The sequence below is a fragment of the Schistocerca nitens genome, chromosome 2 (genome assembly GCF_023898315.1).
Source record: "Schistocerca nitens isolate TAMUIC-IGC-003100 chromosome 2, iqSchNite1.1, whole genome shotgun sequence".
Classification (NCBI taxonomy): Eukaryota; Metazoa; Arthropoda; class Insecta; order Orthoptera; family Acrididae; genus Schistocerca; species Schistocerca nitens.
This window is the reverse complement of record NC_064615.1, coordinates 381,869,639-381,893,761: the sequence shown is the minus strand read 5'-3', so window position 1 is coordinate 381,893,761 and position 24,123 is coordinate 381,869,639. Positions and strand designations below refer to the sequence as shown.

Here is a 24,123-nt window from a genome sequence, read left to right as displayed (position 1 = left end):
TTTTCAGAACCACCATGTAATCTGTGTTCCTTTGCACTGGCGTTTGCAATAACGTATCAATGCATATAATGTCAAAAGTGAAACTGAGAATAAGATTAATTTTTTAAAATCTGCTCTTAAAAAGTAAACATTAAAGCTAATCTGTACTTTCTTTATGTCTCCTGACACTCGCCACTGACTTTTGCAATGTAGAAAGTATGCACGCGACAAGCGCGACAGGGGTCAAGTTTTCCGCGGTGAATGGCAAAAGTTTTGCGCCGTAGGGGGGACCAGGCGGCTCCGGCCGTGGCTATATAAGCTGTGACCGCCGCCCAAGCAGGCACACAGCAGCGGAACGTAGCAGCAAATAGCAACAGCAACATGGCGTACAAGGTGAGGCAGCCGGCAGCAGCGTACTCTCGTGTTTAGCTGGCGCCGTGGCGACGGCTTTGCCAACCATTAATTTGAACTTACTTTCACCTCTCGTATACTTGTAAACGAGGGACAAGAAATCACGTATAACGATGAAGAATTGAACACAATTGCCGGTAATGAACGACAGACGTGTCTTACACGGCAATTTTTTTTGTTGCTTTCCGTAACACAATAATGAGATCGTCTGTTAAAACATCGTCTGTCAAAACATTATTCCAGGTTCCTCCATGTCTAATTTTTAGGCTACTTGAGTTAGGACAATTATCAAAGTAACAATGGGCATTCGCACTGTTCAGAAGAAACAATAATTACTACATTATGCTGAGATATCTCAGATACTTTTGGAATTGGAATACATTAATATAGTGCGTTGCATTGCCATTTGCGCGCCTTTGACAAGCAGTGTTAGCTACCTGGACTTCCTTCCTTGCAAAAAAAAAAAAAAAAAAAAAAAAAAAAAAAAAAAAAAAAAAAAAAAGGAGAGAGAGAGATAACAGAGGGAGAGGGAGAAGGTAGAGGAAAATTTAACGAACAAATAGGCTAAGATCAATGATGAGGGTGTTTGTTCCCCACTGTATACTTTCCTGTACAGAAGTAGTTTGTGCCTTTTGGTACTATATACATATTGCATGAATAATAGCAAGGTGTGTGGTTTGAGAGTGGGCGTGTCAGCGTCAAGCTGGTAAACACTACAGCTGAATTTTATATCAGTGCTACTGAGACAGACGAATAAAAAAAATATCCAATTTCCTCAACACTAAAGAGTTGCGGACCTATCACCTCGTGAACCTCGTGGCAGAGCACGCCTCGAATAAAAAAAAAAAAAAAAAAAAAAAAACACTTTAGAATGATATAATATATTAGTCCAACGGCTGCAGATGCAATTAAATATTCCATAGAATTACATCTAAAGCACACGCACTACTGGTCACTAGCGCTTATCAAAGAGATGTGTCCCTGCGTTAGTTCTTTTGCTTTGAATGGACTCTTCATACAGCAGAAAATCTCCACTTTATTTTTGCCAAATTTTTCTTGACTTCAGAGTCCCACTTAGGAGTATTGCAGGCACCTTCTACAGGGCCATACGAAAACTGGAAAAAAGGTCTACACAAAAGAGGGAGCACTTTTTATCTGGGACTGAGATGTCAGAGCGGGAATGTTAACAGTATTCTGTTTCTTTGGCAGTTGATCATCCTGTCCGTGGTGGTGGCCATGGCAAGCGCCGGCTACCTGGGCGCCCCCGCCGTCTACGCCCCCGGCGCACCTCTGGCTGCCCGAGGATACGCCGCCCCCGCCTACGCCGCCCCCATCGCTCGTTACGCCGCCCCCGTCGCTAGGGCTTACGCCGCCCCCGTAGCCAGGGCCTACGCCCCAGCTGTCGCTGCCGCCCCCGCCGCTGTGGAGTACGACCCGCACCCCGAGTACAGCTTCGCCTACAACGTCCAGGACGCCCACACTGGTGACTCCAAGACCCAGCACGAGAGTCGCAGCGGAGACGTCGTCCAGGGCAGCTACAGCCTGGCCGAGCCCGACGGCTCCATCCGCACCGTCGACTACACGGCTGACCCCGTCAACGGCTTCAACGCCGTCGTGCACAAGGAGGCCGGCGCCCACCCCGCCGTAGCCGCCCCCGTGGCCGTCGCCCACGCCCCCGTGGCCGTCGCCGCCCCCGCCAGGGCTTACGCCGCTCCCATCGCCAGGGCTGCCTACGCCGCCCCCATCGCTAGGGCTGCCTACGCTCCCGCCCTGGCCTATGGTGGCGCCTACCATGGTTAAGGACTGACATGGACCAACCAACCAACTGCTCATCCTCATTTTGTACAAATTTTTGTATCCATTAATGAACATCAATATAATATTTGTCTAAACTATTTAGTGGTACGTTATTACGTTTTTCCATTTTCATCCCAAACCCAGCCTTTCCAAAGTATGCTAAATTACGATAGCTCTCCCAAATGTACGTAATTGAGCTACAGTATTATAACTATTTTCAGTACTTGGAAATTATAATATGTAGCCAATGTTGTATGCCATGTAGCACAAGTTGTAGAATGTCTACGCCATAAAACATTTCCAGCAATTTAACCAGTTACCAGAAAATAAGGTAAATCTGTCACCATCTAAAAGGTTGTTTGAACACTGCTGTGCCTTACAACCACTGGCTCTGAACAGGTTGCGAATGGATCAAAGGTACCGACCGACCACCATCCTCAGCCATTAGGCTTCACTGGATGCAGGTATAGAGAGGCATGCAGTCAGAACATCCCTCTCCCGGTCGCTGTCGGTTTTGCAGCCGCTACTTCTGTCAAGTAGCTCCCCAATTGGAGCCGGTTTTAATACTGCGGCAAGGCCGTTGGCACTGTGTTTTACTAGGCATGGTTTTATTGGAAGTGGTACGCCCTTGCCTTACCTCTGAGCTTTCATCTCTTAGCGGACTTACCCGACGGGTTATACAGAAATACTTACAGGGTGTCTTGGGGTCCGATTCACGGCACGTTGCAGTTCAGCGTTTCCACATTAACAAACATAGCCAGAGGGGACAGATGTCATAATTGACAGATAGGAAGCTGAAGACATTGGTCGGAAGCAGTAGTAGCAGTATACAGTGCAGGGTGAGAACCAGTTGGATCGAGCCATCGGGCGAGAACAACACAGTTTATCCATGTTCCAGAAAGAAATTTCTGGTCATGTACCACTATTCTGGAAAAAGCTCAAGGTGACATCTAATTCTGCGTTGTTCTACCATATAGGTATGTATTACTTTTTCAAGTAGTTGTTGCACAACGGTGCACACGCCGCTGCAGAGTGTAAGATTAATTCTGGATCAGTTCTTGTAGACTGTGACTAAGCCATTTCTCCATAGTATCATATTTAAAGTTCCGTGACTCAATCGGTGAAAACGAAACATTTAAATGATCACTTTGTTGTCCGTCTGTTTGTATATCCGTCTAGTTATACGACTGTTAAAACCTTTTACCTCAGGAACGAGTAGACGTATCAAGTTCAAATTTAAGTGATGTACAAAGGTCTATGGTTCCCTGGCGGCGTACTAAATGTAACCTTCTAAGTAAATACAGTCAAAACATACGGCCATTTGTGTCACGTTTTCTGACACTCGCAAACTCATTAAAAGGTATAGGCTACTTCTCATTGACCTAGAATCATGAACTGTGGCAAGAAACAAGCCTTAACAGTCCTAGTACAGGAAAAAATCCAAAAAGTCTTCATTTGAAATTATATCACACCAAAAAAATATTTTTTTTGTCATTTGTTATCCGACTTCAAAGTTAAAATTAAAGCATTCTCGAAAGTCTTGGATTGTTGCACATATATCTTGCCGGTATCAGTATCGATAACAAGCAAAAATCGTCGAGATTTCCGGTTCCCCGACTGCAGAACTGTGTACACACCTAATTAAATTTGTACGAAGGTGAGTCTCACTCGCATATGGCCAATTTGTTTCCTGGAGTGTCAGTCCCAGAAAATATGCAGGAGAACGTCTGTTAACTTTGGATAGTAGAAAAGAGGTACTGCTCGATGTGTAGTTTCGAGGACGGGTTGTGAGTCACGCGTGGTTAGCTTAACCAGCATCCGCCTCTGGCAGCTCCGCAGTGCGGATCGCTCACAGCCGTCCCCGCCGCCGCACGCGTGGTGTTTGTTTACTTCCGCGTCACAGCGCCTCTAAGTCGAACAAACTGTCATGGCCAACTCTTACGTGATGATGTCAAGATTCCTTGTGACGATCTCATCGTCGTTGACCTATCGATGGTCAGCAGCGTCATTTATGTTCAGATGACTTCCGACGTTGCCTGCAACGAGATTATCCAACGGACGCGACAATTACTCAAATTTCGACACCCCGACGACTACATCGGGCCTGTGGTTGTGGGCCATGCCGAACTTGGGCTCCGAACGATCCGTGTTCTCGAACTGCCTTTCGAGGTACAGGAAGAAGTCATCGCGGAGCTAAGCCCTTATAGGAGAGTATACAAACGTGTAGCCGAAACACGGGTACATTTTAGTTGGCTGCTGCCGAACAGTGATGAGTTACGACGGTCAACCCGAACATGTGTTTGGTTATGGCAAAGAGGGCGACGTCCGCAATGAATGCCTGAAACGCCGCATCACACAACTACGGTACGACGACACGAAAGCCGACCGAACCACAACTGACTTTCCACTCACCTACGTGTTGGCACCGCACGACCACCCCTCAGAAGGCGCTGAGGCGCTGTTCATAACGTTCTCCCAGGACTGACACAACCGAAGGCGTCACAGCAGGTTGCCACCGACAATGCTGCCCGTTAACATAACTTCCAACCGGACCCACCCACACTCGAAGATCACAAGCATACCCGTGAGGGTCTTAAGGAGACTGAAGACCGCATTATCCCAGCAGCGGCTTTTGTACCGGAACGACGGGAGTCACTTTCTTCCTAAGACATCGACACACATTGTCGGAAGGAAAAGTAGCCCTAACGGGGCAGGAAACGCAGCAAGACATCAGAATCGACCACTGAGTCAACTTCACAAGACGAAGAGGTGCCGCAAAAATCTGACTTCATACACGAAATCTTCTGCTGCCAGGGAGACGCATTCTCCCGAAGAATGACATTCTTGCACCAGAAATTGTGAGCAAGAACCACGCCCGGAAGTCATAGAAATAGCACGAAATAGCACGCCCTCCTTAGTTGGCAATAATAACATCAAGACTGCCTTCAGTGATCGCTGTGGCAACACAATTCCGACTGACACGCGTTTCTATTTCCATCGATTTCAATCAAATGTTTGATCGTGTGAGTCACGCGTTACTCAACGCAGTGACGGACTGGATAGTGATATCCCCGACGTTCACGGAGGTGTGATCACGCACCTCCTTCAAGGGGCGATGTCCAGGCTTCTCGTCATTAGAAGACTCAGAGAGTATATACGGATCGAACGCCCAGTAAGGCAGGGTCACAGATAGCATGGCTCTCTTTGAGCTGGTGGACATCCTCCGCTCTCTCAGAGTGGTGTGCACGCGAGAGCTTCGCCGTACCTCGCTGATCGATTTTGGGGCACTACTTCAACGCGTGCGGGCGAACATACAGAGCCACCTACTACGCCTGCTGAAAATGTGCCAGAGGATCACCTTTGTCAGTACACACCTGGCAGCCCGGATACCCCACATGGTCCAGATTCTGCCCATCACTGCGACAATGGCTGCCAGACTATAAGCAGCCTTCGGGTATTTTATATGTTGCGGCCATATCTTCATATTCGAGTATGATGCCCTTACCTTACCGAAGTGGGATGGTGGCCTCACGCTTGTTGACGTAAGAGCTAGTACCACGTGACTTTACACCAATACTACCCTCCGGTTGTGGAAAAGCGAGAATATTAGTTTCACTGGAATGTTGACCGCCGAATATGACTTATTTCGAGACGCCTGCCAACGTCATTGGTACATATACTACTTCCAATGCCACTGATCGGAGTTTTCCTTTTGGAATACTGTTACATATGCAACACGCTCCCCAGGCTGGAAGACGAATACCTGCGCATCTACCGCCTTCTCTGAGCGTCCCTACCCCGAAACCCCGCCGAAGCACGTCACCCCAGTTTTCATGACCTATAGTTTAGGAAACGAGCCAACAATTATACAACAATAGGTTTGTTTATAATTAGAGCATACACACACAACAAACACACTACATCAGCAATAGCAACACACATACATAATACAGGACACCCACTTGGAAAAATAGAGCAAAATGTCAAAGTACTCCACCGACTAAATAAAGGACATAAAATGGATTTGCTTGAAGAACTGGAGATATATTCACATTACAGAAAATATGAAGATAAAATATTAAACACATTAAAAAAGACCCAACCAAACAATTCCAAAGTAAAATTAAGGAACAATTAAAGAACACACATTTTCTGTTGACAGAAACTGAAAAGAAATACCTTACATGTATGAATCCAAAAGCACCACGCCTAAGAGCACAGCCAAAAATACACAAAAATGGAAACCCGATACGTCCTGTGGTTAACTCTATAAACAGCCCAGCATACAAACTGTCACAAAAACTAAATAACATACTGGTGAAAAATTATACATATGAAACAACATATTCCATAAAAAACAGCATGATTCTAGCCAAAGAACTAAGAACCAGAAAGCTCCCCCAAGATGCACAGTTTATATCACTTGACATCACCAACCTTTATTCAAACATACCCATACAAGAAGCTCTAACAGTAATACAAAAGAACCTTATGCAACACAAGAAACTTTCATACACAGAGATTGTCGAATTTATGGAACTCCTTCAGCTAACCCTAAGTTACAACTACTTCACCTTTAATGACAACATTTATAAGCAACCAGATGGCCTAGCAATGGGATCATGTATATCCGGTACCATAGCTGACATATACATAAATCACTTAGAACAAAAATTATTTGACAGCCAAGAACCTTGCCTAAAGAAAATAGAATTTTACAGGAGATATGTAGATGACACACTACTGTTAGTGAAAGGAGATACCAAAGACATCACAGACATTCTTAATCATTTCAATAATCTAAATGAGAAAATCAAATTTACAGTGGAACATGAGCAAAATAAAAGTATCAACTTTCTGGACCTAAATATTACAAGACACAACAACACATGCACATTCAAAATTTATAGGAAAAACACAATGACTGACACCACAATCCCTGCAACCTCATGTCACCCAAATATCCATAAACAGGCAGCATACAGGTCAATGCTGCATAGGGCAACTAAAATACCATTGAACCAAGAAAATATGCAACAAGAAATAAACACAGTGAAGAAGATTGCAGTTGCCAATGGTTACAATGCTTCCATGGTTGACACAATCTTAGACAAAGTGAAGAGAAACCCAGGTACAAACTGCACCACAGAAGAAAAAGAGAAAAACAAATATATATCTAGCATTCCATACATAGGCAATGTATCACAGAAGATTGCAAATATTTTCAAAAATCACAGAGTAAAAATTGGGTTTTCTACATCCAATAAACTACACCAAAAACTAATACATAATATAAAGTGTAATCATGATCCATATTCAGACTCTGGAATATACAAGGTAACATGCCAGGAATGCTCCAAGTTCTACGTAGGACAAACAGGCCGAAATATTAACACCAGGTACACAGAGCACATTAGAGCATACACACACAACAAACACTACATCAGCAATAGCAACACACATACATAATACAGGACACCCACTTGGAAAAATAGAGCAAAATGTCAAAGTACTCCACCGACTAAATAAAGGACATAAAATGGATTTGCTTGAAGAACTGGAGATATATTCACATTACAGAAAATATGAAGATAAAATATTAAATGAAAAACTTGAAAGTGAATCAGTGAATTTCTTCAGATGTTTCGATAATATACTTAAATAAAAATAGTAAAACATATAAATAAGCACAATTGTAAAATCAAACTGTTAAGATAAATAACCTCTGTACAAAAGCATATCATAATCTGTGGAAGACCTATAATGTTATCTCTGTGAACTACCTGTAAGAAGATCTCTGTAACTGTTTTGTTTATATAAGATATTTTCGATGTGTAAAGTGTACAAGTTGTGTGTGATGTTAAGTGTGTGTGAGACTCTACACAAATGGACCATTAGAAAACTGTAAGTACAAATTGTTCTCAAACTTTAGCCACTAACCTCACAGAAAGAATTGATACCCAACCAAAAATCGCGTTTCTTATGTATTACAGTAAAAGTCAACAAAATGAAGCAGACTCACACACACTGACAACATCAAAAGAAATGGCTTAACACACATCAAAAAACGCACTTGAAAATGAGAATTATTTCTCGAAACGCGTCGTGCGAATAGTAAAATAAAGAAAAATCGTGACTGGTAGCAGAAGATTTATTTAATTATAAACAAACCTATTGTATCTACAGTCGCAGGCTTTCACAAACCATTTATAATGGATCAAATCAAATCATACAACAACACTGACATCACTGTGACGTGGTACTTTCTCGTCAATAGCAAATATACTACAAGGCAGGAACTGCACCGCATCGCGCTGGTGGACTCACCCCTGTTCCTCAATTGCGATGTCGAAGATACGGATTTACGCAGTTTCGAGTATGGGGCTCCAGCAGCTGTCTGGAGCCTTGTACAGAAGATTGTGGTTTTCTACCTTCGAGTGCCCCCTAACACGTCTCTCCTACCATGCCGATATATCCTGATGCGCCTTAGTTTCCGTCGTCTAAGTGGCACGCCGTCACATCGTAGATCCGGCGAACTTCTGGGCACCTGTCCATGTACAACGCCACACCTTGCGCCGGCATCGACACTATCGGGCCACTTTCATGAACTCCTTAGAACCCTCCCAGGAGCTGGAATCGAGACGAAACGCGCCACAAAGGCGGGAAACACCCCCTCTCCCCTCCGACGATAGAACGGCCGTTGTTCTAAATTGCTCAAATGGCTCTGAGTACTATGGAACTTAACATCTACGGTCATCAGTCCCCTAGAACTTAGAACTACTTAACCTAACTAACCTAAGGACATCACACACATCCAAGCCCGAGGCAGGATTCGAACCTGCGACCGTGGCGGTCGCGCGGTGCCAGACCGTTGTTCTAACGGCGAGACGAGTGGAGCATGACGATGCAAGTCTTCCTACCTTCCTTCTTTCTTTTTCTTTTCATCTTTTCAGCATTTTTCCTTACAAGTGTTTAATTCACGGATGACTTTGCAACAGCAGCCTGATTCTTTTTCATTTTTCATTTTTTATTTTTTTTGCATAATCTCGGCTATTGTGGCTATTTACTAATCATGGAAAACAAGTTATAAAAAAGGATCAGAAACAAAGATCGTATACTCTGTATAACGTCTCTTCATGGCTGGTTATTTTTTGTTTCTGAAATAAAAGAATACACCGGACTATGACGGCTAGAAAAAAAGAAGAGCCCTTGGGTGTGTTTGTATTGTTTTGTTTACCCAAGTTAATATTTCATTTTGTAGTGAGTTTAGAAAAGAAGGCCGCTAAATACTATTTAATTAAAATAACAAATTTATGTAAAGATTGGAACGTCAATCTGTTCTTATTTAATTTGGTTTAAAAAATAAATACATAGAAAAAAGTTGGTAGGAAGAACAGTAAATGGGAGTCCTGGATTTGAGTCCCGGCAAAGGAAAAGAAAACCAGCAAAACTTTGTCCACAAAAAGTAAAGTTCCGTGTTGGATTCCCTGTCTGATACATTGTTTTAATTTGCCAGGAAGCTTGTAGTGCATGGTAACTGCAAAGGACAACATTAATATCACATGTAAATAATAGTTTGAAGCTTCAGATAACTCATGGTGTAGCTTTCCATGAAAATCAGCACATAAACTGGCACTCATTGTATCAGTGGTCAAAAATAGATTGCTAATTATATTCATGCTGACATCAGTTGTTCAAAGAATTATTTCAGTTTATCTCAGGGTACCAGAATAGAGCCCAGTTGCCTTGCCTCATTTGTTCGTTACTAGTTTATAAATTTGTTTTCTGTGCTGTATTAGCTGAGCTGAGAAATAGTATATACCAAATGTCATACAGTCGACGCTGTGAAGATAAAGCTTGGGATTGTTTACATGATATCTGCTGGGAAACGTCGAGTGCGGGATTGAGGTGTTCACTGATTTGATTGTGAAGTGCTTGCTGTTTGCAGATATGTGGACACCCATATTCAGATTTCAATAATTTTCAGTAATTTTGTAGCACTGAACTATATACAGTATCAAAGGGAGCGGTACAGCAGATTTGGGATGCACCGTCAGTAACTTGACTTCACAGTCTCCTCACAAGCTATAAGCAGCTCTATGATCAACAATCTGCCAGGTCTCCTTTTAGTCTGGACATTTGTTCGGTCTACGATGTTCACAATTATGGGAGTCATAAAGGAAGTTAATAATTTTTTCTTATTGATAAATGTACAGATAATTTTTCGACTCTAACACCAAAGATTCATTTGAGAAGTATTTAACAGTGATGGACAAAAGAAGATTTACGCTCTTCGTTTATTAGGTTTAGTGATAGTTACCTTTCGTTGTTCTCATGTCCTGGTGATAAGACGTGCTGTGTAGTTACTAGTGAAATTGTGCTAAATAATGAAAGCAACTTTCGAAACAGAACGATTTTCTCACTTTCGATACTATGAATCCCAGTTCCTGTAACTCTGGAAGATTATTATTATTTTAATTTAGTATGGAGAATTTAGATGGTGGTGACGATGTTCACGACGGCCCTGCTCAACAATAGAGGTACTGAATGCGTTCATCTCTTTCCCTTCGTGGCCGCCAATGTCAATTGCAATATATAGGTCATATTTACCTCGCCTGCAATCTTTCTTTTCATTTACTTACGAAGTCCGATTATTTTCTTTCTTAGATGAATAAATGCATTTTAACCACAATTCTTTTTAACCAGGCCACGGGGAATGATAGTACTTAGAATGTACGTGCCTCTATACCGATCGTATGTTCGCATACAACTGAGTGTGTACCGATCTAACTATACTTATGACCCATTCCTCTTACAGTATTAATTCTTATTTTGAACCACTCATTCTTGAATGTACGTGCTCTCTTATTGTGTGTAATCAGTCGGGTGTATTCTTTAATAACGTTGCTTTTAATATTCAGTGGCTTAGTTTCCACAATTGGCCTTTGCCTGCGTCACAACGGCGCTTCAAGCGAAATATTTATTACACGACATTTCTGACTAAGATTCTAACAATTTAACAGGGCGGTTACAGGGACAATTACTTATAAATCATTTTTGAAGCGTTCTAGACTGTCTTTCGAGGCTTCTTTGTGTTGCGAGATTTACATTGAGTTTTACAACTGAGAACTTGTATTCCCAGCCATCAGGGATAAGGTATATCTATTCATGCAAAATGCTGTACTCGGTGGAATTTTTAAAAGTTTGTAATTATGTAGAAAACATAGTTTAGTTCTACATTATGATATCAAACTTAAACATGCGATGTTATGCATGCTCACTATGCCATCAGGAGACAGGAATATTGTAACAAAATGGTTCAAATGGCTCTGAGCACTATGGGACGTAACTTCTGAGATCATCAGTCCCCTAGAACAACTTACACCTAACTAACCTAAAGACATCACACACATCCATGCCCGAGGCAGGATTCGAACCTGCGGCAGTAGCGGTCGCGCGGTTCCAGACTGTAGCACCTAGAATCGCTCGGCCACCCCGGTCGGCAATATCGTTACACTCACAAGGAATATTCCCTAGAGTCAATGAACGATCTTGATGACATTTGGTAGGTGTTTGTAGGGAGCAAAATAAAGCAATAAGTATTTTTGTTTTTGCCCAGCTTCACTTTTAAGGGGTAAAACAAATGCCGAAAAGTAATTTGGTGTATTGGGTTTAGAGGAAATAGCTTCGAAACCATGAAACATAAAACACTTTTATATAAAGTTGAAGTGTAACTTACGTTATTGGAAACTGTATAAACAACTTTTGAAAAAACTCATAAAATCTACAAATCACTCCTACATCGTTAATGAATTTTGCAAAATAGAAACTTTTGTTACAACATAAATTAAAGAAACTCACATTCCACATACATTCATGTGTGATGAAGATAGTTTCTGTAATACCATTTTTTGGAAAATAAGTTGTACAGAATGTGCTGTTGGAGTATGTGCAACACACCTAATTAAAATATATAAACGTTCATTATTATTCTAGTTATTTGTTGTATTATGGAAACTGTTATTTTACTTTTTCAGTTCATACTTCTTTTGTTTTTTTTTTTAACTACCGGTTCACATACGTGTATTTTCTTAACAGAAAATAATGATAACCAATTATTATGATATAAAATCTTTACAGTAATGGTAATCGGTAAATAAATGCTTAAAACTGATTTGTGCCAGTCATATTTCAGTACATTGGAACACCTCGACTAAGAGAACTGCCAATGCACTAGTGGCAGCAGCTTCATCATATTATTTTTCAAATAGAGATTGACATAATAATCATGCAGCAGAACTAAATCTGAGAATCTTGTCACAAAGTTCTTCCAACATCGAAAGCGGTATACGTCCAACTGCTGAACTTGCCCCGTTGAGCTTTTTGGAACCACCAGATGAACAAGTTCCTCGTCCTCAGTTACGACATTCACAACAGTTCTTTCGCACTGACCGCCCCAGGAATCTAACGATAATACAGATTTTTCTCCTGCACTGGGAAAGAAAAGTTCTGTCAAGAATCATCTGACATGGTCAGGCGTCACAAGAACATTTTTGGCTTCAAAAAGAAGTTCTCTACTTCTCTGTGAAATCTCTCCATTAGTTTCTTTTAAAACTATGAATAGGCTGGTAAACAGTTTGCTAGTTTCAGAGACTGCATGGCTGAATCGTTTAACTGTAACTGATTACAATGGCTGCGGTATGAATTCAATTTTCTTTACACCATTTTGGAAAAAAGTACGTATAGAATGGAACTCCAGGTTGAATCCGGTCTGTTCGAAGTTGTACAACTTTTCAGCTCCCAAAAACGCTGTTGTAATCCTTAACTTGCGCTCAAGTCGTAAAATGACTTCGTCGAGATCATTTTCATAGTTTATAGTGTCTACTTATAAACTTTGTGTTTTCCGAGATAAAATTCCGCGCACCTTTTCAAAATTCAGTAGCCATTTGGGGCATGCATTGAAATTGTGTAACTTTACTTCGCTGCTCATTTGCAAGGCCCACTTTCGAATGTTCGGTATCTTGGATAAACAGTCGATGGTCCATAGCCTACATTACTTCTTGTAAAGTCCAATATTGTACTATCATCATCTCATCACTTTGTGTGCCATCACGAAAAAAATATTTTTCCCAGATTTTTCATTGACATAACTTTGTGATATTTATGCTGCATGGATGAAAGCGACCTGTTTCCCTTCTTTCCGTTTTTTCAAAATTCAACTGCAGACTTCTTATAATCGAAATTTAATTTGGTTTCTGAAGAAAGGACTGCTCATGTGTTTTACAATCACATATACAATCACTGTCAATCATTGCTATATCATGGAGTTCATCCATCACACTGTAGACCATTATCTTGTTCTATTATGGTCGACTTCCCCCATGAACCATGGACCTTGCCGTTGGTGGGGAGGCTTGCGTGCCTCAGCGATACAGATGGCCGTACCGTAGGTGCAACCACAACGGAGGGGTATCTGTTGAGAGGCCAGACAAACATGTGGTTCCTGAAGAGGGGCAGCAGCCTTTTCAGTAGTTGCAGGGGCAACAGTCTGGATGATTGACTGATCTGGCCTTGTAACATTAACCAAAACGGCCTTGCTGTGCTGGTACTGCGAACGGCTGAAAGCAAGGGGATACTACAGCCGTAATTTTTCCCGAGGACATGCAGCTTTACTTTATGATTAAATGATGATGGCGTCCTCTTGGGTAAAATATTCCGGAGGTAAAATAGTCCCCCATTCGGATCTCCGGGCAGGGACTACTCAAGAGGACGTCGTTATCAGGAGAAAGAAAACTGGCACTCTACGGATCGGAGCGTGGAATGTCAGATCCCTTAATCGGGCAGGTAGGTTAGAAAATTTAAAAAGGGAAATGGATAGGTTAAAGTTAGATATAGTGGGAATTAGTGAAGTTCGGTGGCAGGAGGAACAAGACTTTTGGTCAGGTGATTACAGGGTTATAAATACAAAATCAAATAGGGGTAATGCAGGAGTAGGTTTAATAATGAATAAAAGAATAGGAGTGCGGGTTAGCTACTACAAACAGCATAGTGAACGCATTATTGTGGCCAAGATAGACACAAAGCCCATGCCTACTACAGTAGTACAAGTTTATATGCCAACTAGCTCTGCAGATGATGATGAAATTGATGAAATGTATGACGAGATAAAAGAAATTATTCAGGTAGTGAAGGGAGACGAAAATTTAATAGTCATGGGTGACTGGAATTCGTCAGTAGGAAAAGGGAGAGAAGGAAACATAGTAGGTGAATATGGATTGGGGGGAAGAAATGAAAGAGGAAGCCGCCTTGTAGAATTTTGCACAGAGCATAACTTAATCATAGCTAACACTTGGTTCAAGAATCATAAAAGAAGGTTGTATACCTGGAAGAATCCTGGAGATACTAATAGGTATCAGATAGATTATATAATGGTAAGACAGAGATTTAGGAACCAGGTTTTAAATTGTAAGACATTTCCAGGGGCAGATGTGGATTCTGACCACAATCTATTGGTTATGACCTGCAGATTGAAACTGAAGAAACTGCAAAAAGGTGGGAATTTAAGGAGATGGGACCTGGATAAACTGAAAGAACCAGAGGTTGTAGAGAGTTTCAGGGAGAGCATAAGGGAACAATTGACAGGAATGGGGGAAAGAAATACCGTAGAAGAAGAATGGGTAGCTCTGAGGGATGAAGTAGTGAAGGCAGCAGAGGATCAAGTAGGTAAAAAGACGAGGGCTAATAGAAATCCTTGGGTAACAGAAGAAACATTGAATTTAATTGATGAAAGGAGAAAATATAAAAATGCAGTAAATGAAGCAGGCAAAAGGGAATACAAACGTCTCAAAAATGAGATCGACAGAAAGTGCAAAATGGCTAAGCAGGGATGGCTAGAGGACAAATGTAAGGATGTAGAGGCTTGTCTCACTAGGGGCAAGATAGATACTGCCTACAGGAAAATTAAAGAGACCTTTGGAGAGAAGAGAACCACTTGTATGAATATCAAGAGCTCAGATGGGAACCCAGTTCTAAGCAAAGAAGGGAAGGCAGAAAGGTGGAAGGAGTATATAGAGGGTTTATACAAGGGCGATGTACTTGAAGACAATATTATGGAAATGGAAGAGGATGTAGATGAAGATGAAATGGGAGATAAGATACTGCGTGAAGAGTTTGACAGAGCACTGAAAGACCTGAGTCGAAACAAGGCCCCGGGAGTAGACAACATTCCATTAGAACTACTGATGGCCTTGCGAGAGCCAGTCATGACAAAACTCTACCATCTGGTGAGCAAGATGTATGAGACAGGCGAAATACCCACAGACTTCAAGAAGAATATAATAATTCCAATCCCAAAGAAAGCAGGTGTTGACAGATGTGAAAATTACCGAACTATCAGTTTAATAAGTCACAGCTGCAAAATACTAACGCGAATTCTTTACAGACGAATGGAAAAACTGGTAGAAGCGGATCTCGGGGAAGATCAGTTTGGATTCCGTAGAAATGTTGGAACACGTGAGGCAATACTAACCTTACGACTTATCTTAGAAGAAAGATTAAGAAAAGGCAAACCTACATTTCTAGCATTTGTAGACTTAGAGAAAGCTTTTGACAACGTTAACTGGAATACTCTCTTTCAAATTCTGAAGGTGGCAGGGGTAAAATACAGGGAGCGAAAGGCTATTTACAATTTGTACAGAAACCAGATGGCAGTTATAAGAGTCGAGGGGCATGAAAGGGAAGCAGTGGTTGGGAAAGGAGTGAGACAGGGTTGTAGCCTCTCCCCGATGTTATTCAATCTGTATATTGAGCAAGCAGTAAATGAAACAAAAGAAAAATTCGGGGTAGGTATTAAAATTCATGGAGAAGAAGTAAAAACTTTGAGGTTCGCCGATGACATTGAATTCTGTCAGAGACAGCAAAGGACTTGGAAGAGCAGTTGAACGGAATGGACAGTGTCTTGAAAGGAGGATATAAGATGAACATCAACAAAAGCAAAACGAGGATAATGGAATGTAGTCAAATTAAATCAGGTGATGCTGAGGGGATTAGATTAGGAAATGAGACACTTAAAGTAGTAAAGGAGTTTTGCTATTTAGGGAGTAAAATAACTGATGATGGTCGAAGTAGAGAGGATATAAAATGTAGACTGGCAATGGCAAGGAAATCGTTTGTGAAGAAGAGAAATTTGTTAACATCGAGTATAGATTTAAGTGTCAGGAAGTCGTTTCTGAAAGTATTTGTATGGAGTGTAGCCATGTATGGAAGTGAAACATGGACGATAACCAGTTTGGACAAGAAGAGAATAGAAGCTTTCGAAATGTGGTGCTACAGAAGAATGCTTAAGATAAGGTGGGTAGATCACGTAACTAATGAGGAGGTATTGAATAGGATTGGGGAGAAGAGAAGTTTGTGGCACAACTTGACTAGAAGAAGGGATCGGTTGGTAGGACATGTTTTGAGGCATCAAGGGATCTCAAATTTAGCATTGGAGGGCAGCGTGGAGGGTAAAAATCGTAGAGGGAGACCAAGAGATCAATACACTAAGCAGATTCAGAAGGATGTAGGTTGCAGTAAGTACTGGGAGATGAAGAAGCTTGCACAGGATAGAGTAGCATGGAGAGCTGCATCAAACCAGTCTCAGGACTGAAGACCACAACAACAACAACATTATGGTCGAATGTCTATTCACGCTGTCACAAATCAGTGCAATAATGGTGTCTTTCAGTTCCACTTCGGGCAAACTGGTAGAACTCTCAGGGAATTCCATACTGCATAGATGATCATTTAGCATTCGGTAAATATTACCCGGGTTAACGGTTGACACTTTCCCTATTTGTAAACAGATGTACTTTGTACACAATGCAAAATCTCGCGTCAGTTCAACAAAAAGTTTGTTCAACATCACAGGTTCAGTGCATACTGGGAAGTACAGGCAGTCCGAAGCAGAATCCGAAGAAACGTTCGTGTTATGTGAATGTAGGCTTTCCCGGTGTGTGTATACTGCTGATGAAATCTTCTCGGACTTCCATCCGGGTAGCTGCGTCGAAAATGCGCGACGTTTCGATGTCATTCTCATCATCTTCTGGCGATCATCTTCGCCAGGAGATGATGAGAATGACACTCATCGAAACGTCGCGCATTTTCGACGCAGCTACCCGGATGGAAGCCCGAGAAGATTTCATCAACGTTCGTGTTGATGGCCACGTCCAAAAATCCGTGCGATGCGTAGTAATCCGAAGAATGTTCCGCGAGAAAGAGCTCCTGAGGAGTGTAGCGAGGTCCAGAAGTTGTGCGGGGATGTGCACTTTCTTTTAGATTTTTCGGTTCTGTAACCCTGAAGGGGGAAGAGTTGGCTTTTCTATAGCTTTCTAAGTTGCTCATTGTTCGCTTCTGCGCTATAATTTGAACATTTTATTTTTATCCTTTATTTACAAATGACTGCAAGAAGTCCTTGCTACTCATTTATTTTGATAAAAGGAATTTCCACATCGTATATTTATTTCATTTTAGGACAAGTTAATATAAAGGTACAAAACATAAAAGATTAAATGAAAAACATAAGTATATGCAAGTGAGAATACATTAAGACGTGAGGTATTAAAACATGTAATGTGGGATGCACAGTAAGAATATAGAAAAAGTAAAGATGGAAATAACTTTTCAGAAATTTAGGGGAACATATTGTCTATAATAAATGCTACAATACGGAGGTTCTCTGTTTTCGGAGTATTGTTTGTTGTTTTAAGTTACAATACTTGCAATAGTTACCGTCTTGGTGGGGTGAGGATGGGAGGGAAGTTGTTTAGGGCTGTGAAGTGTGGGTGTCTGTTTGATTGTGATGAGGTCTGGTTGTTGTGTCCCGCACACTGTACAGGATGCAAGCTGCTTCGTACGTGCTTTGTCTTCCGGAGTGTCGATAGTGTTATTTGGTGCGTGCGTGCGCGCGCGCGCGCGCGCGCGCGCGCGCGCGCGTGTGTGTACAAGTGCGCACGCGTGATATTACGTTGTTTTGTTTCACTGTCTAGCATCTAGGTGGGGTGGCCTGGTGGTGTTTTTTGTAGGAGTTCCGTTGCGAGTGCTATGTAAGAGAATACTTTGGAGGTATTTTGCAGTACCATACCCGCTGTGTGTGTGTGTGTGTGTGTGTATTTGGATCGTCTGTTGTCACTGAGTTCGCTAGTTAGAAGGTTGGGGTTGCTGTACATCTTGTCTTTAATACAGCCCCACAAAAAGGAGTGGCATGTGTTCAGATCCGGAGAATGTGGCGGCCAATCGAGACCCAGGCCTGTGGCCTCTGGGTATCCCACAGCCAGAATGCGGCCTCCAAAGTCCTCCTTCGTCCATCAGACACTCTCCTGCTTCGATGACGTCGATCTCCGTTTTGCATGAGCCACGTCTTGTCGAAATCAGGGTCACTTTGGATAATGGGGATGAAATCATCTTCCAAAACCTTCACGTACCTTCCGGTAGTCACCGTGACGTTAAGAAATATCGCACTGATTATCCTGTTGAGGGTGAAGAGGCTTCCCGATTGCGAAATGCGGATTCTCAGTCCCCGAAATACCGCAATTATGCTTATTGACGAGCCCATCTAAATGAAACCAAACCATGCCTACGCATGCTGATTCCTATCATGCCCCGTGGTCAACAGTGCAGTTTGAATATCCTAACGCTAACCGTTCAGAAGTTATGACGATTTTTATATATAGTTCAATAATTCTCACCCTGTAAGTGTAACACATGGTGAGGAAATAATAAATAGGGTATAGGGTGGTGCCGCGTGGGATTAGCCGAGCGGTCTCAGACGCTGCAGTCGTGGACTGTGCGGCTGGTCCTGGTGGAGGTTCGAGTCCTCCTTCGGGCATGGGTGTGTGTTTGTCCTTAGGATAATTTAGGTTAAGTGGTGTGTAAGCTTAGGGACTGATGATCTTATGAAAGGTATGATCCATTCAGTTAGGCGAAAAGGGAGACCTAGAAGAAGATGGATCGACGAGGTAATGATGGATATGACGAGTATGGGAGTCCAGGCGTGGAAAAGAGCAGCAAATAATCGAGAAGTGTGGAGGAAGATTGTTGAAGAAGCCAAGGCTCACCAAGAGCTGTAATGCTACTGAAGAAGAAGAAGTAGCTATATTTACTAAATAATTTGTGATGTTAATATAAAATGACTCGTTTCATATCATTACAATTTAACGGGCAAACGGAACATGGGTATATGTTACTAATTAACTAAGACACTCATATTCGCCACTGACGTTTTGCAATGTAGGAAGTATGCGGCGAACAAGCGCGACAGGGATCAGGTTTAGTGCGGTGAATGGCGAAAATTTTGCGCCGTAGGGGGGACCAGGCGGCGACGGCTGTGGCTATATAAGCTGTGACCGCCGCCCAAGCAGGCACACAGCAGCGGAACGTAGCAGCAAACAGCAACAGCAACAGCATGGCGTGCAAGGTGAGGCAACCGGCAGCAGCGCACTCTCGTGTTCGCTTGTCATCGTACCGACGTCTTTAGCGGAGCTATGTGTAGAGCTTACTTTCACCTGTCGTACGCCATAAACGAGGACCACGGAATCTGTCCATCACTTAAAATGGAACTGAACATTGTGGACGATAGTGCGGAGCAGGAATGTGTTAGACGACACATTTTTGTTCCTTTCTTAATACCTTCAGGACATAATCTATTTCAAACATTACGCCAAATTCCTTCATGAAATATTTTTTATGGTACTTGAGTCAGGACGATTATCGAAGAAACCACGTACATTCCTACGATTCAGAAGTCACAATAATTAGTACACTACGATTCAGATAACGTGGGAACATGTGGAATAGATTAATGTAAAGTGTAGCACTGCGATTTAATTGTGGATATGCGCCTTTCGCAGGCAGTATTGAACCATCTGAACTTTCTTTACTATTTCATAAAAAAACTTCGCAGTATGTTGTAGCGTATTAATCCACGGAATGTAGATATAATAGTAAGTTTTGAAAGGAGACTCAGTATTGATGCATGTTTTTAAAATTACATTAACGCTATTCTTCTTTTGCTCCGAATTTCATTTAGCGAATTCCAAATTTTTCTTCACTTCAGACTCCCATATGGGAATGTCACAGATACCTACAAAAAAAGATATCTGCTGCAGAGCCACAGCAGTAAAGGAGAACAATTTCTACATAAAAGATGAAGTATTGTTTAATTAGGATTGTGACGATAGCAAGAATGATAACAGTGTTCTCTTTCTCCGGCAGTTGATCGTCCTGTCCGTGGTGGTGGCCGTGGCAAGCGCCGGCTACCTGGGCGCCCCCGCCGTCTACGCCCCCGGCGCACCTCTGGCTGCCCGAGGATACGCCGCCCCCGCCTACGCCGCTCCCATCGCTCGTTACGCCGCCCCCGTCGCTAGGGCTTACGCCGCCCCCGTAGCCAGGGCCTACGCCCCAGCTGTCGCTGCCGCCCCCGCCGCTGTGGAGTACGACCCGCACCCCGAGTACAGCTTCGCCTACAACGTCCAGGACGCCCACACTGGTGACTCCAAGACTCAGCACGAGAGTCGCAGCGGAGACGTCGTCCAGGGCAGCTACAGCCTGGCCGAGCCCGACGGCTCCATCCGCACCGTCGACTACACGGCTGACCCCGTCAACGGCTTCAACGCCGTCGTGCACAAGGAGGCCGGCGCCCACCCCGCCGTAGCCGCCCCCGTGGCCGTCGCCCACGCCCCCGTGGCCGTCGCCGCCCCCGCCAGGGCTTACGCCGCTCCCATCGCCAGGGCTGCCTACGCCGCCCCCCTCGCTAGGGCCGCCTACGCTCCCGCCCTGGCCTACGGCGGCGCCTACCATGGTTAACGACTGACGTGGACCAACCAACCAACTACTCATCCTCACTTCGTACAAATTTTTGTATCCATTAATAAACATCAATTCGTCTGAACAATGTATTGTTACATTATTACTTTTTATAATCCGAAGTAATATAAACTACTAGAATTTTAGGCAGCAGCGAAGACCTTCTGTCACTTTTAATATACATTTGAGTCATTTTATTAAGTATACTAGATGGTCATAAAGTCCCGTTACAAACTGCCAGAACTTGTATAGCGGTATGAGTATGTAATATATTGAATATGAGCTCATGTCCGGAAACGTACCGTTTCCATTCTACGACGGTTTCAGTTCATATGTTTGACTCATCCACTTATGCTTGAAGAACTCACTTGGGCGTGACGCACTACAATTATTAGGTAACAGTTCGAAACGAAAGGTAACGATACATCCATTTATCACTTCAGCACATTTTTTTGTATTTACACTCAAACATTACATGTTCGCAATAAACCAAAACAAAAAGTAATCCACGTACAGAACATAATGGTTAAGCGTTAATACAAATGTACTTCAGTGATAAAGGGATGCTTTATTATACTTATTTGTTACCTAATAACAGTACTGCGTCAAGCCTAATTCAGTTCCTCAAACGGAAGTGGATGAATTTAATATCTGAACTGAAACCATCATAGAACGCAAATGGTACGTTTTCGAACATAAGTTCCTATTTAAAATATAATGTACTCACTTCCCTAAATAAGTCCTAGAAGTTTGTAACGGGAATTTCCGAACATCATGTATCTGTAATTAGCCAAAAGAGGTTCATTAAAATTTACAGTAAGAGGTCGTTCTAAGATGTGACCGACAGAAGGCTTTCTGGAAGACGGATCGAAAGGCCTCTCGAAATTGCCTGAGAAACGGGTTTCAGGCGATATCTGTGGGTATTACGAAGCTTTGGCAGATGCAAGCGTTTTCCCTGTGTCATAGGATACTTCTCGGTTTGCAAGGTCCAAACATTCACGGAAGATAGGGTTATTGATCTTAGGATACTCCAGTGTTAGGCGGGTGATGGAGATCCTTAGGGATGTTGTGCTGTCAAGGAGAGGAAGAAATCCATTGTGCACTTTGTGTGCCTACCGGAAGGAGTCAACCCAGATCTGGAACGGACGCTTCCAGATACCACGAAAAGCGCAGAAAGCAGCCAACTGCAGGTAGTGGCTCACGTCGGTAGCAATGATGCGTGTCGCTTCGAATCAGAGGAGATTCACTCCGGTTTCAGCGTTTATAAGAAGTCATAAAGACAGTCAGTCGGGTTTGAGACATCTGCAACATTGTCGACAGGACTTTGCGTCCTTTCGTACGGAGCTAGGTGGCTATATGGTTAGCGGAGCGTGTGTGGTGCGGACTGAACGATATTTAAGTTAGAGGATGCTGGAAAAGCTCAGACATGCGTACGGTCTCTGAGAGAGTGGGTCAAACATAGGACGATGGTAGATTACATTTGTAAATTGTCGTAGCTGTGTTGGGAAACGACCAGAACTTCAAGCAGTCATGGGAAGCACTTAAAAAACAATCTTCATAGCTATTTAAAGTTGGCTAAGCCAAGGGAAAAGTTTAATCCAAGTTTTGACCAAGGGCAGAAGGGTATAGACTAAATTCAGTTGGTTGGGGCGTGTTTGTTGCTGCTAGAGAAAGCTTATCTTGTAGTGAAATGGAAGTAGAAGGAAGGAAGATTAGGGTTTAACATGCCTTCAGAAACTAGATCATCCAAGGACAGGGAAGGAAATAGCCCGTGTCCCTTCAAAGGAAATTTCTCGGAATTTGCCTGGAGCGATATGAGGAAATCGCGGAAAATCTGGATGGTCGAACGCGGATTTGAGCCGTCGTCCCCCGAACATGAGTCCAGTGTGCTCACCACTACGCCACCTCGCTCTGTCTGGAAGGAGATAGTTGCTGCCAGTGTGGGTATAAGTTACACTCGACAAAGTCGGTGTTAGGCATAAAAAATGGTCCGAAATTGTAGTAAATAGTTTCTTCGAAAATTTTTTGAACAATTAATTCAGGAGTCCACATGAAGTGGAGTGATCGCGAAGACTTCTTTGTGACAAAAAATCCTGAACAAGTATACAGTGTCATGATGGATATATAACTAGTAGCCGCGAGTTCGTTTTAGCGTGACTAAACACCGTAACATCCAAAAACAAACGCAAAATGAATCTGTTTAAAATGAAGAAAAAAACTGTTTGATGCTTTGCTAATGGAGTGAGGGTTTCTATTCTTTATAGCGAACTATGTAAGATATGGTTTGAATTTAAAGAGAAGGCGGTGACAGCAATTGATTTTATACGAAATAAATCAGTAAGACTCGAAACAGGTCTGCACATTTGCAGAAGCAAAGAAAGAAGTATGCCAGAATTAAAAGAAAGTAAAATCTCAAAGAATGGCGATTAGTTATGGAAGCTCAAAATTAGTGCCTCCTACACTTAGATATTCTTTTGACAGTCACCATTACGAAACTGTCTCGAAATATGGCAGAAAATCCGAGTACGTTCTGGTGATAGCGTACCAAAAGCAAGATGCAAACAATATTTTCCCCGCGCGTTAACAACGGTAATGATATCGGCGAATGCACCACTAAAACTTTGCTAAGCATGACTTTCCGTTGATACTTTTACGAAAGAAGATCCAGTAAATATTCCATAATTCAGATCAAGAACAGCTGCCAACATGCCTAATTTGGATACACTTGGTGTGAGTGATCGCGAAGACTTCTTTGTGACAAAAAATCCTGAACAAGTATACAGTGTCATGATGGATATATAACTAGTAGCCGCGAGTTCGTTTTAGCGTGACTAAACACCGTAACATCCAAAAACAAACGCAAAATGAATCTGTTTAAAATGAAGAAAAAAACTGTTTGATGCTTTGCTAATGGAGTGAGGGTTTCTATTCTTTATAGCGAACTATGTAAGATATGGTTTGAATTTAAAGAGAAGGCGGTGACAGCAATTGATTTTATACGAAATAAATCAGTAAGACTCGAAACAGGTCTGCACATTTGCAGAAGCAAAGAAAGAAGTATGCCAGAATTAAAAGAAAGTAAAATCTCAAAGAATG

At 42.4% G+C, this 24,123-nt stretch overlaps 3 protein-coding genes across 4 annotated transcripts in view; all 3 read left to right on the top strand.

Moving 5' to 3' along the window:
* The window catches only part of LOC126236228 (cuticle protein 18.6-like), a 218,521-nt gene that overhangs the window by 41,328 nt on the left and 153,070 nt on the right, over window positions 1-24,123 (top strand). The window lies entirely within an intron of this gene.
* LOC126236227 (cuticle protein 18.6) lies at window positions 337-21,097 on the top strand. Of its 2 annotated transcripts, none has more exons than XM_049945360.1 (3): window positions 337-372; window positions 1,600-2,165; window positions 21,003-21,097. In XM_049945360.1, exons 1-3 carry the CDS (start codon window positions 361-363, stop codon window positions 21,025-21,027), a joined length of 603 nt encoding a protein of 200 aa, XP_049801317.1. In that variant the 5' UTR covers window positions 337-360; the 3' UTR covers window positions 21,028-21,097. The 2 variants fall into 2 exon arrangements, with proteins under 2 accessions (XP_049801317.1, XP_049801316.1); XM_049945359.1 differs by having other exon boundaries at window positions 1,600-2,177; window positions 21,015-21,097.
* Window positions 19,600-21,095, top strand: LOC126236225 (cuticle protein 18.6-like). Its single transcript, XM_049945357.1, has 2 exons — window positions 19,600-19,639; window positions 20,437-21,095. Exons 1-2 carry the CDS (start codon window positions 19,628-19,630, stop codon window positions 21,025-21,027), a joined length of 603 nt encoding a protein of 200 aa, XP_049801314.1. The 5' UTR covers window positions 19,600-19,627; the 3' UTR covers window positions 21,028-21,095.

Bases quoted from the DNA above. Each gene is read 5' to 3' on its own strand.
- LOC126236227 (XM_049945360.1), top strand. The intron at 2,166-21,002 runs CTATGGTGGCGC...TCCCGCCCTGGC, and splicing joins GCCTACGCTCCCGCCCTGGC to CTACGGCGGCGCCTACCATG.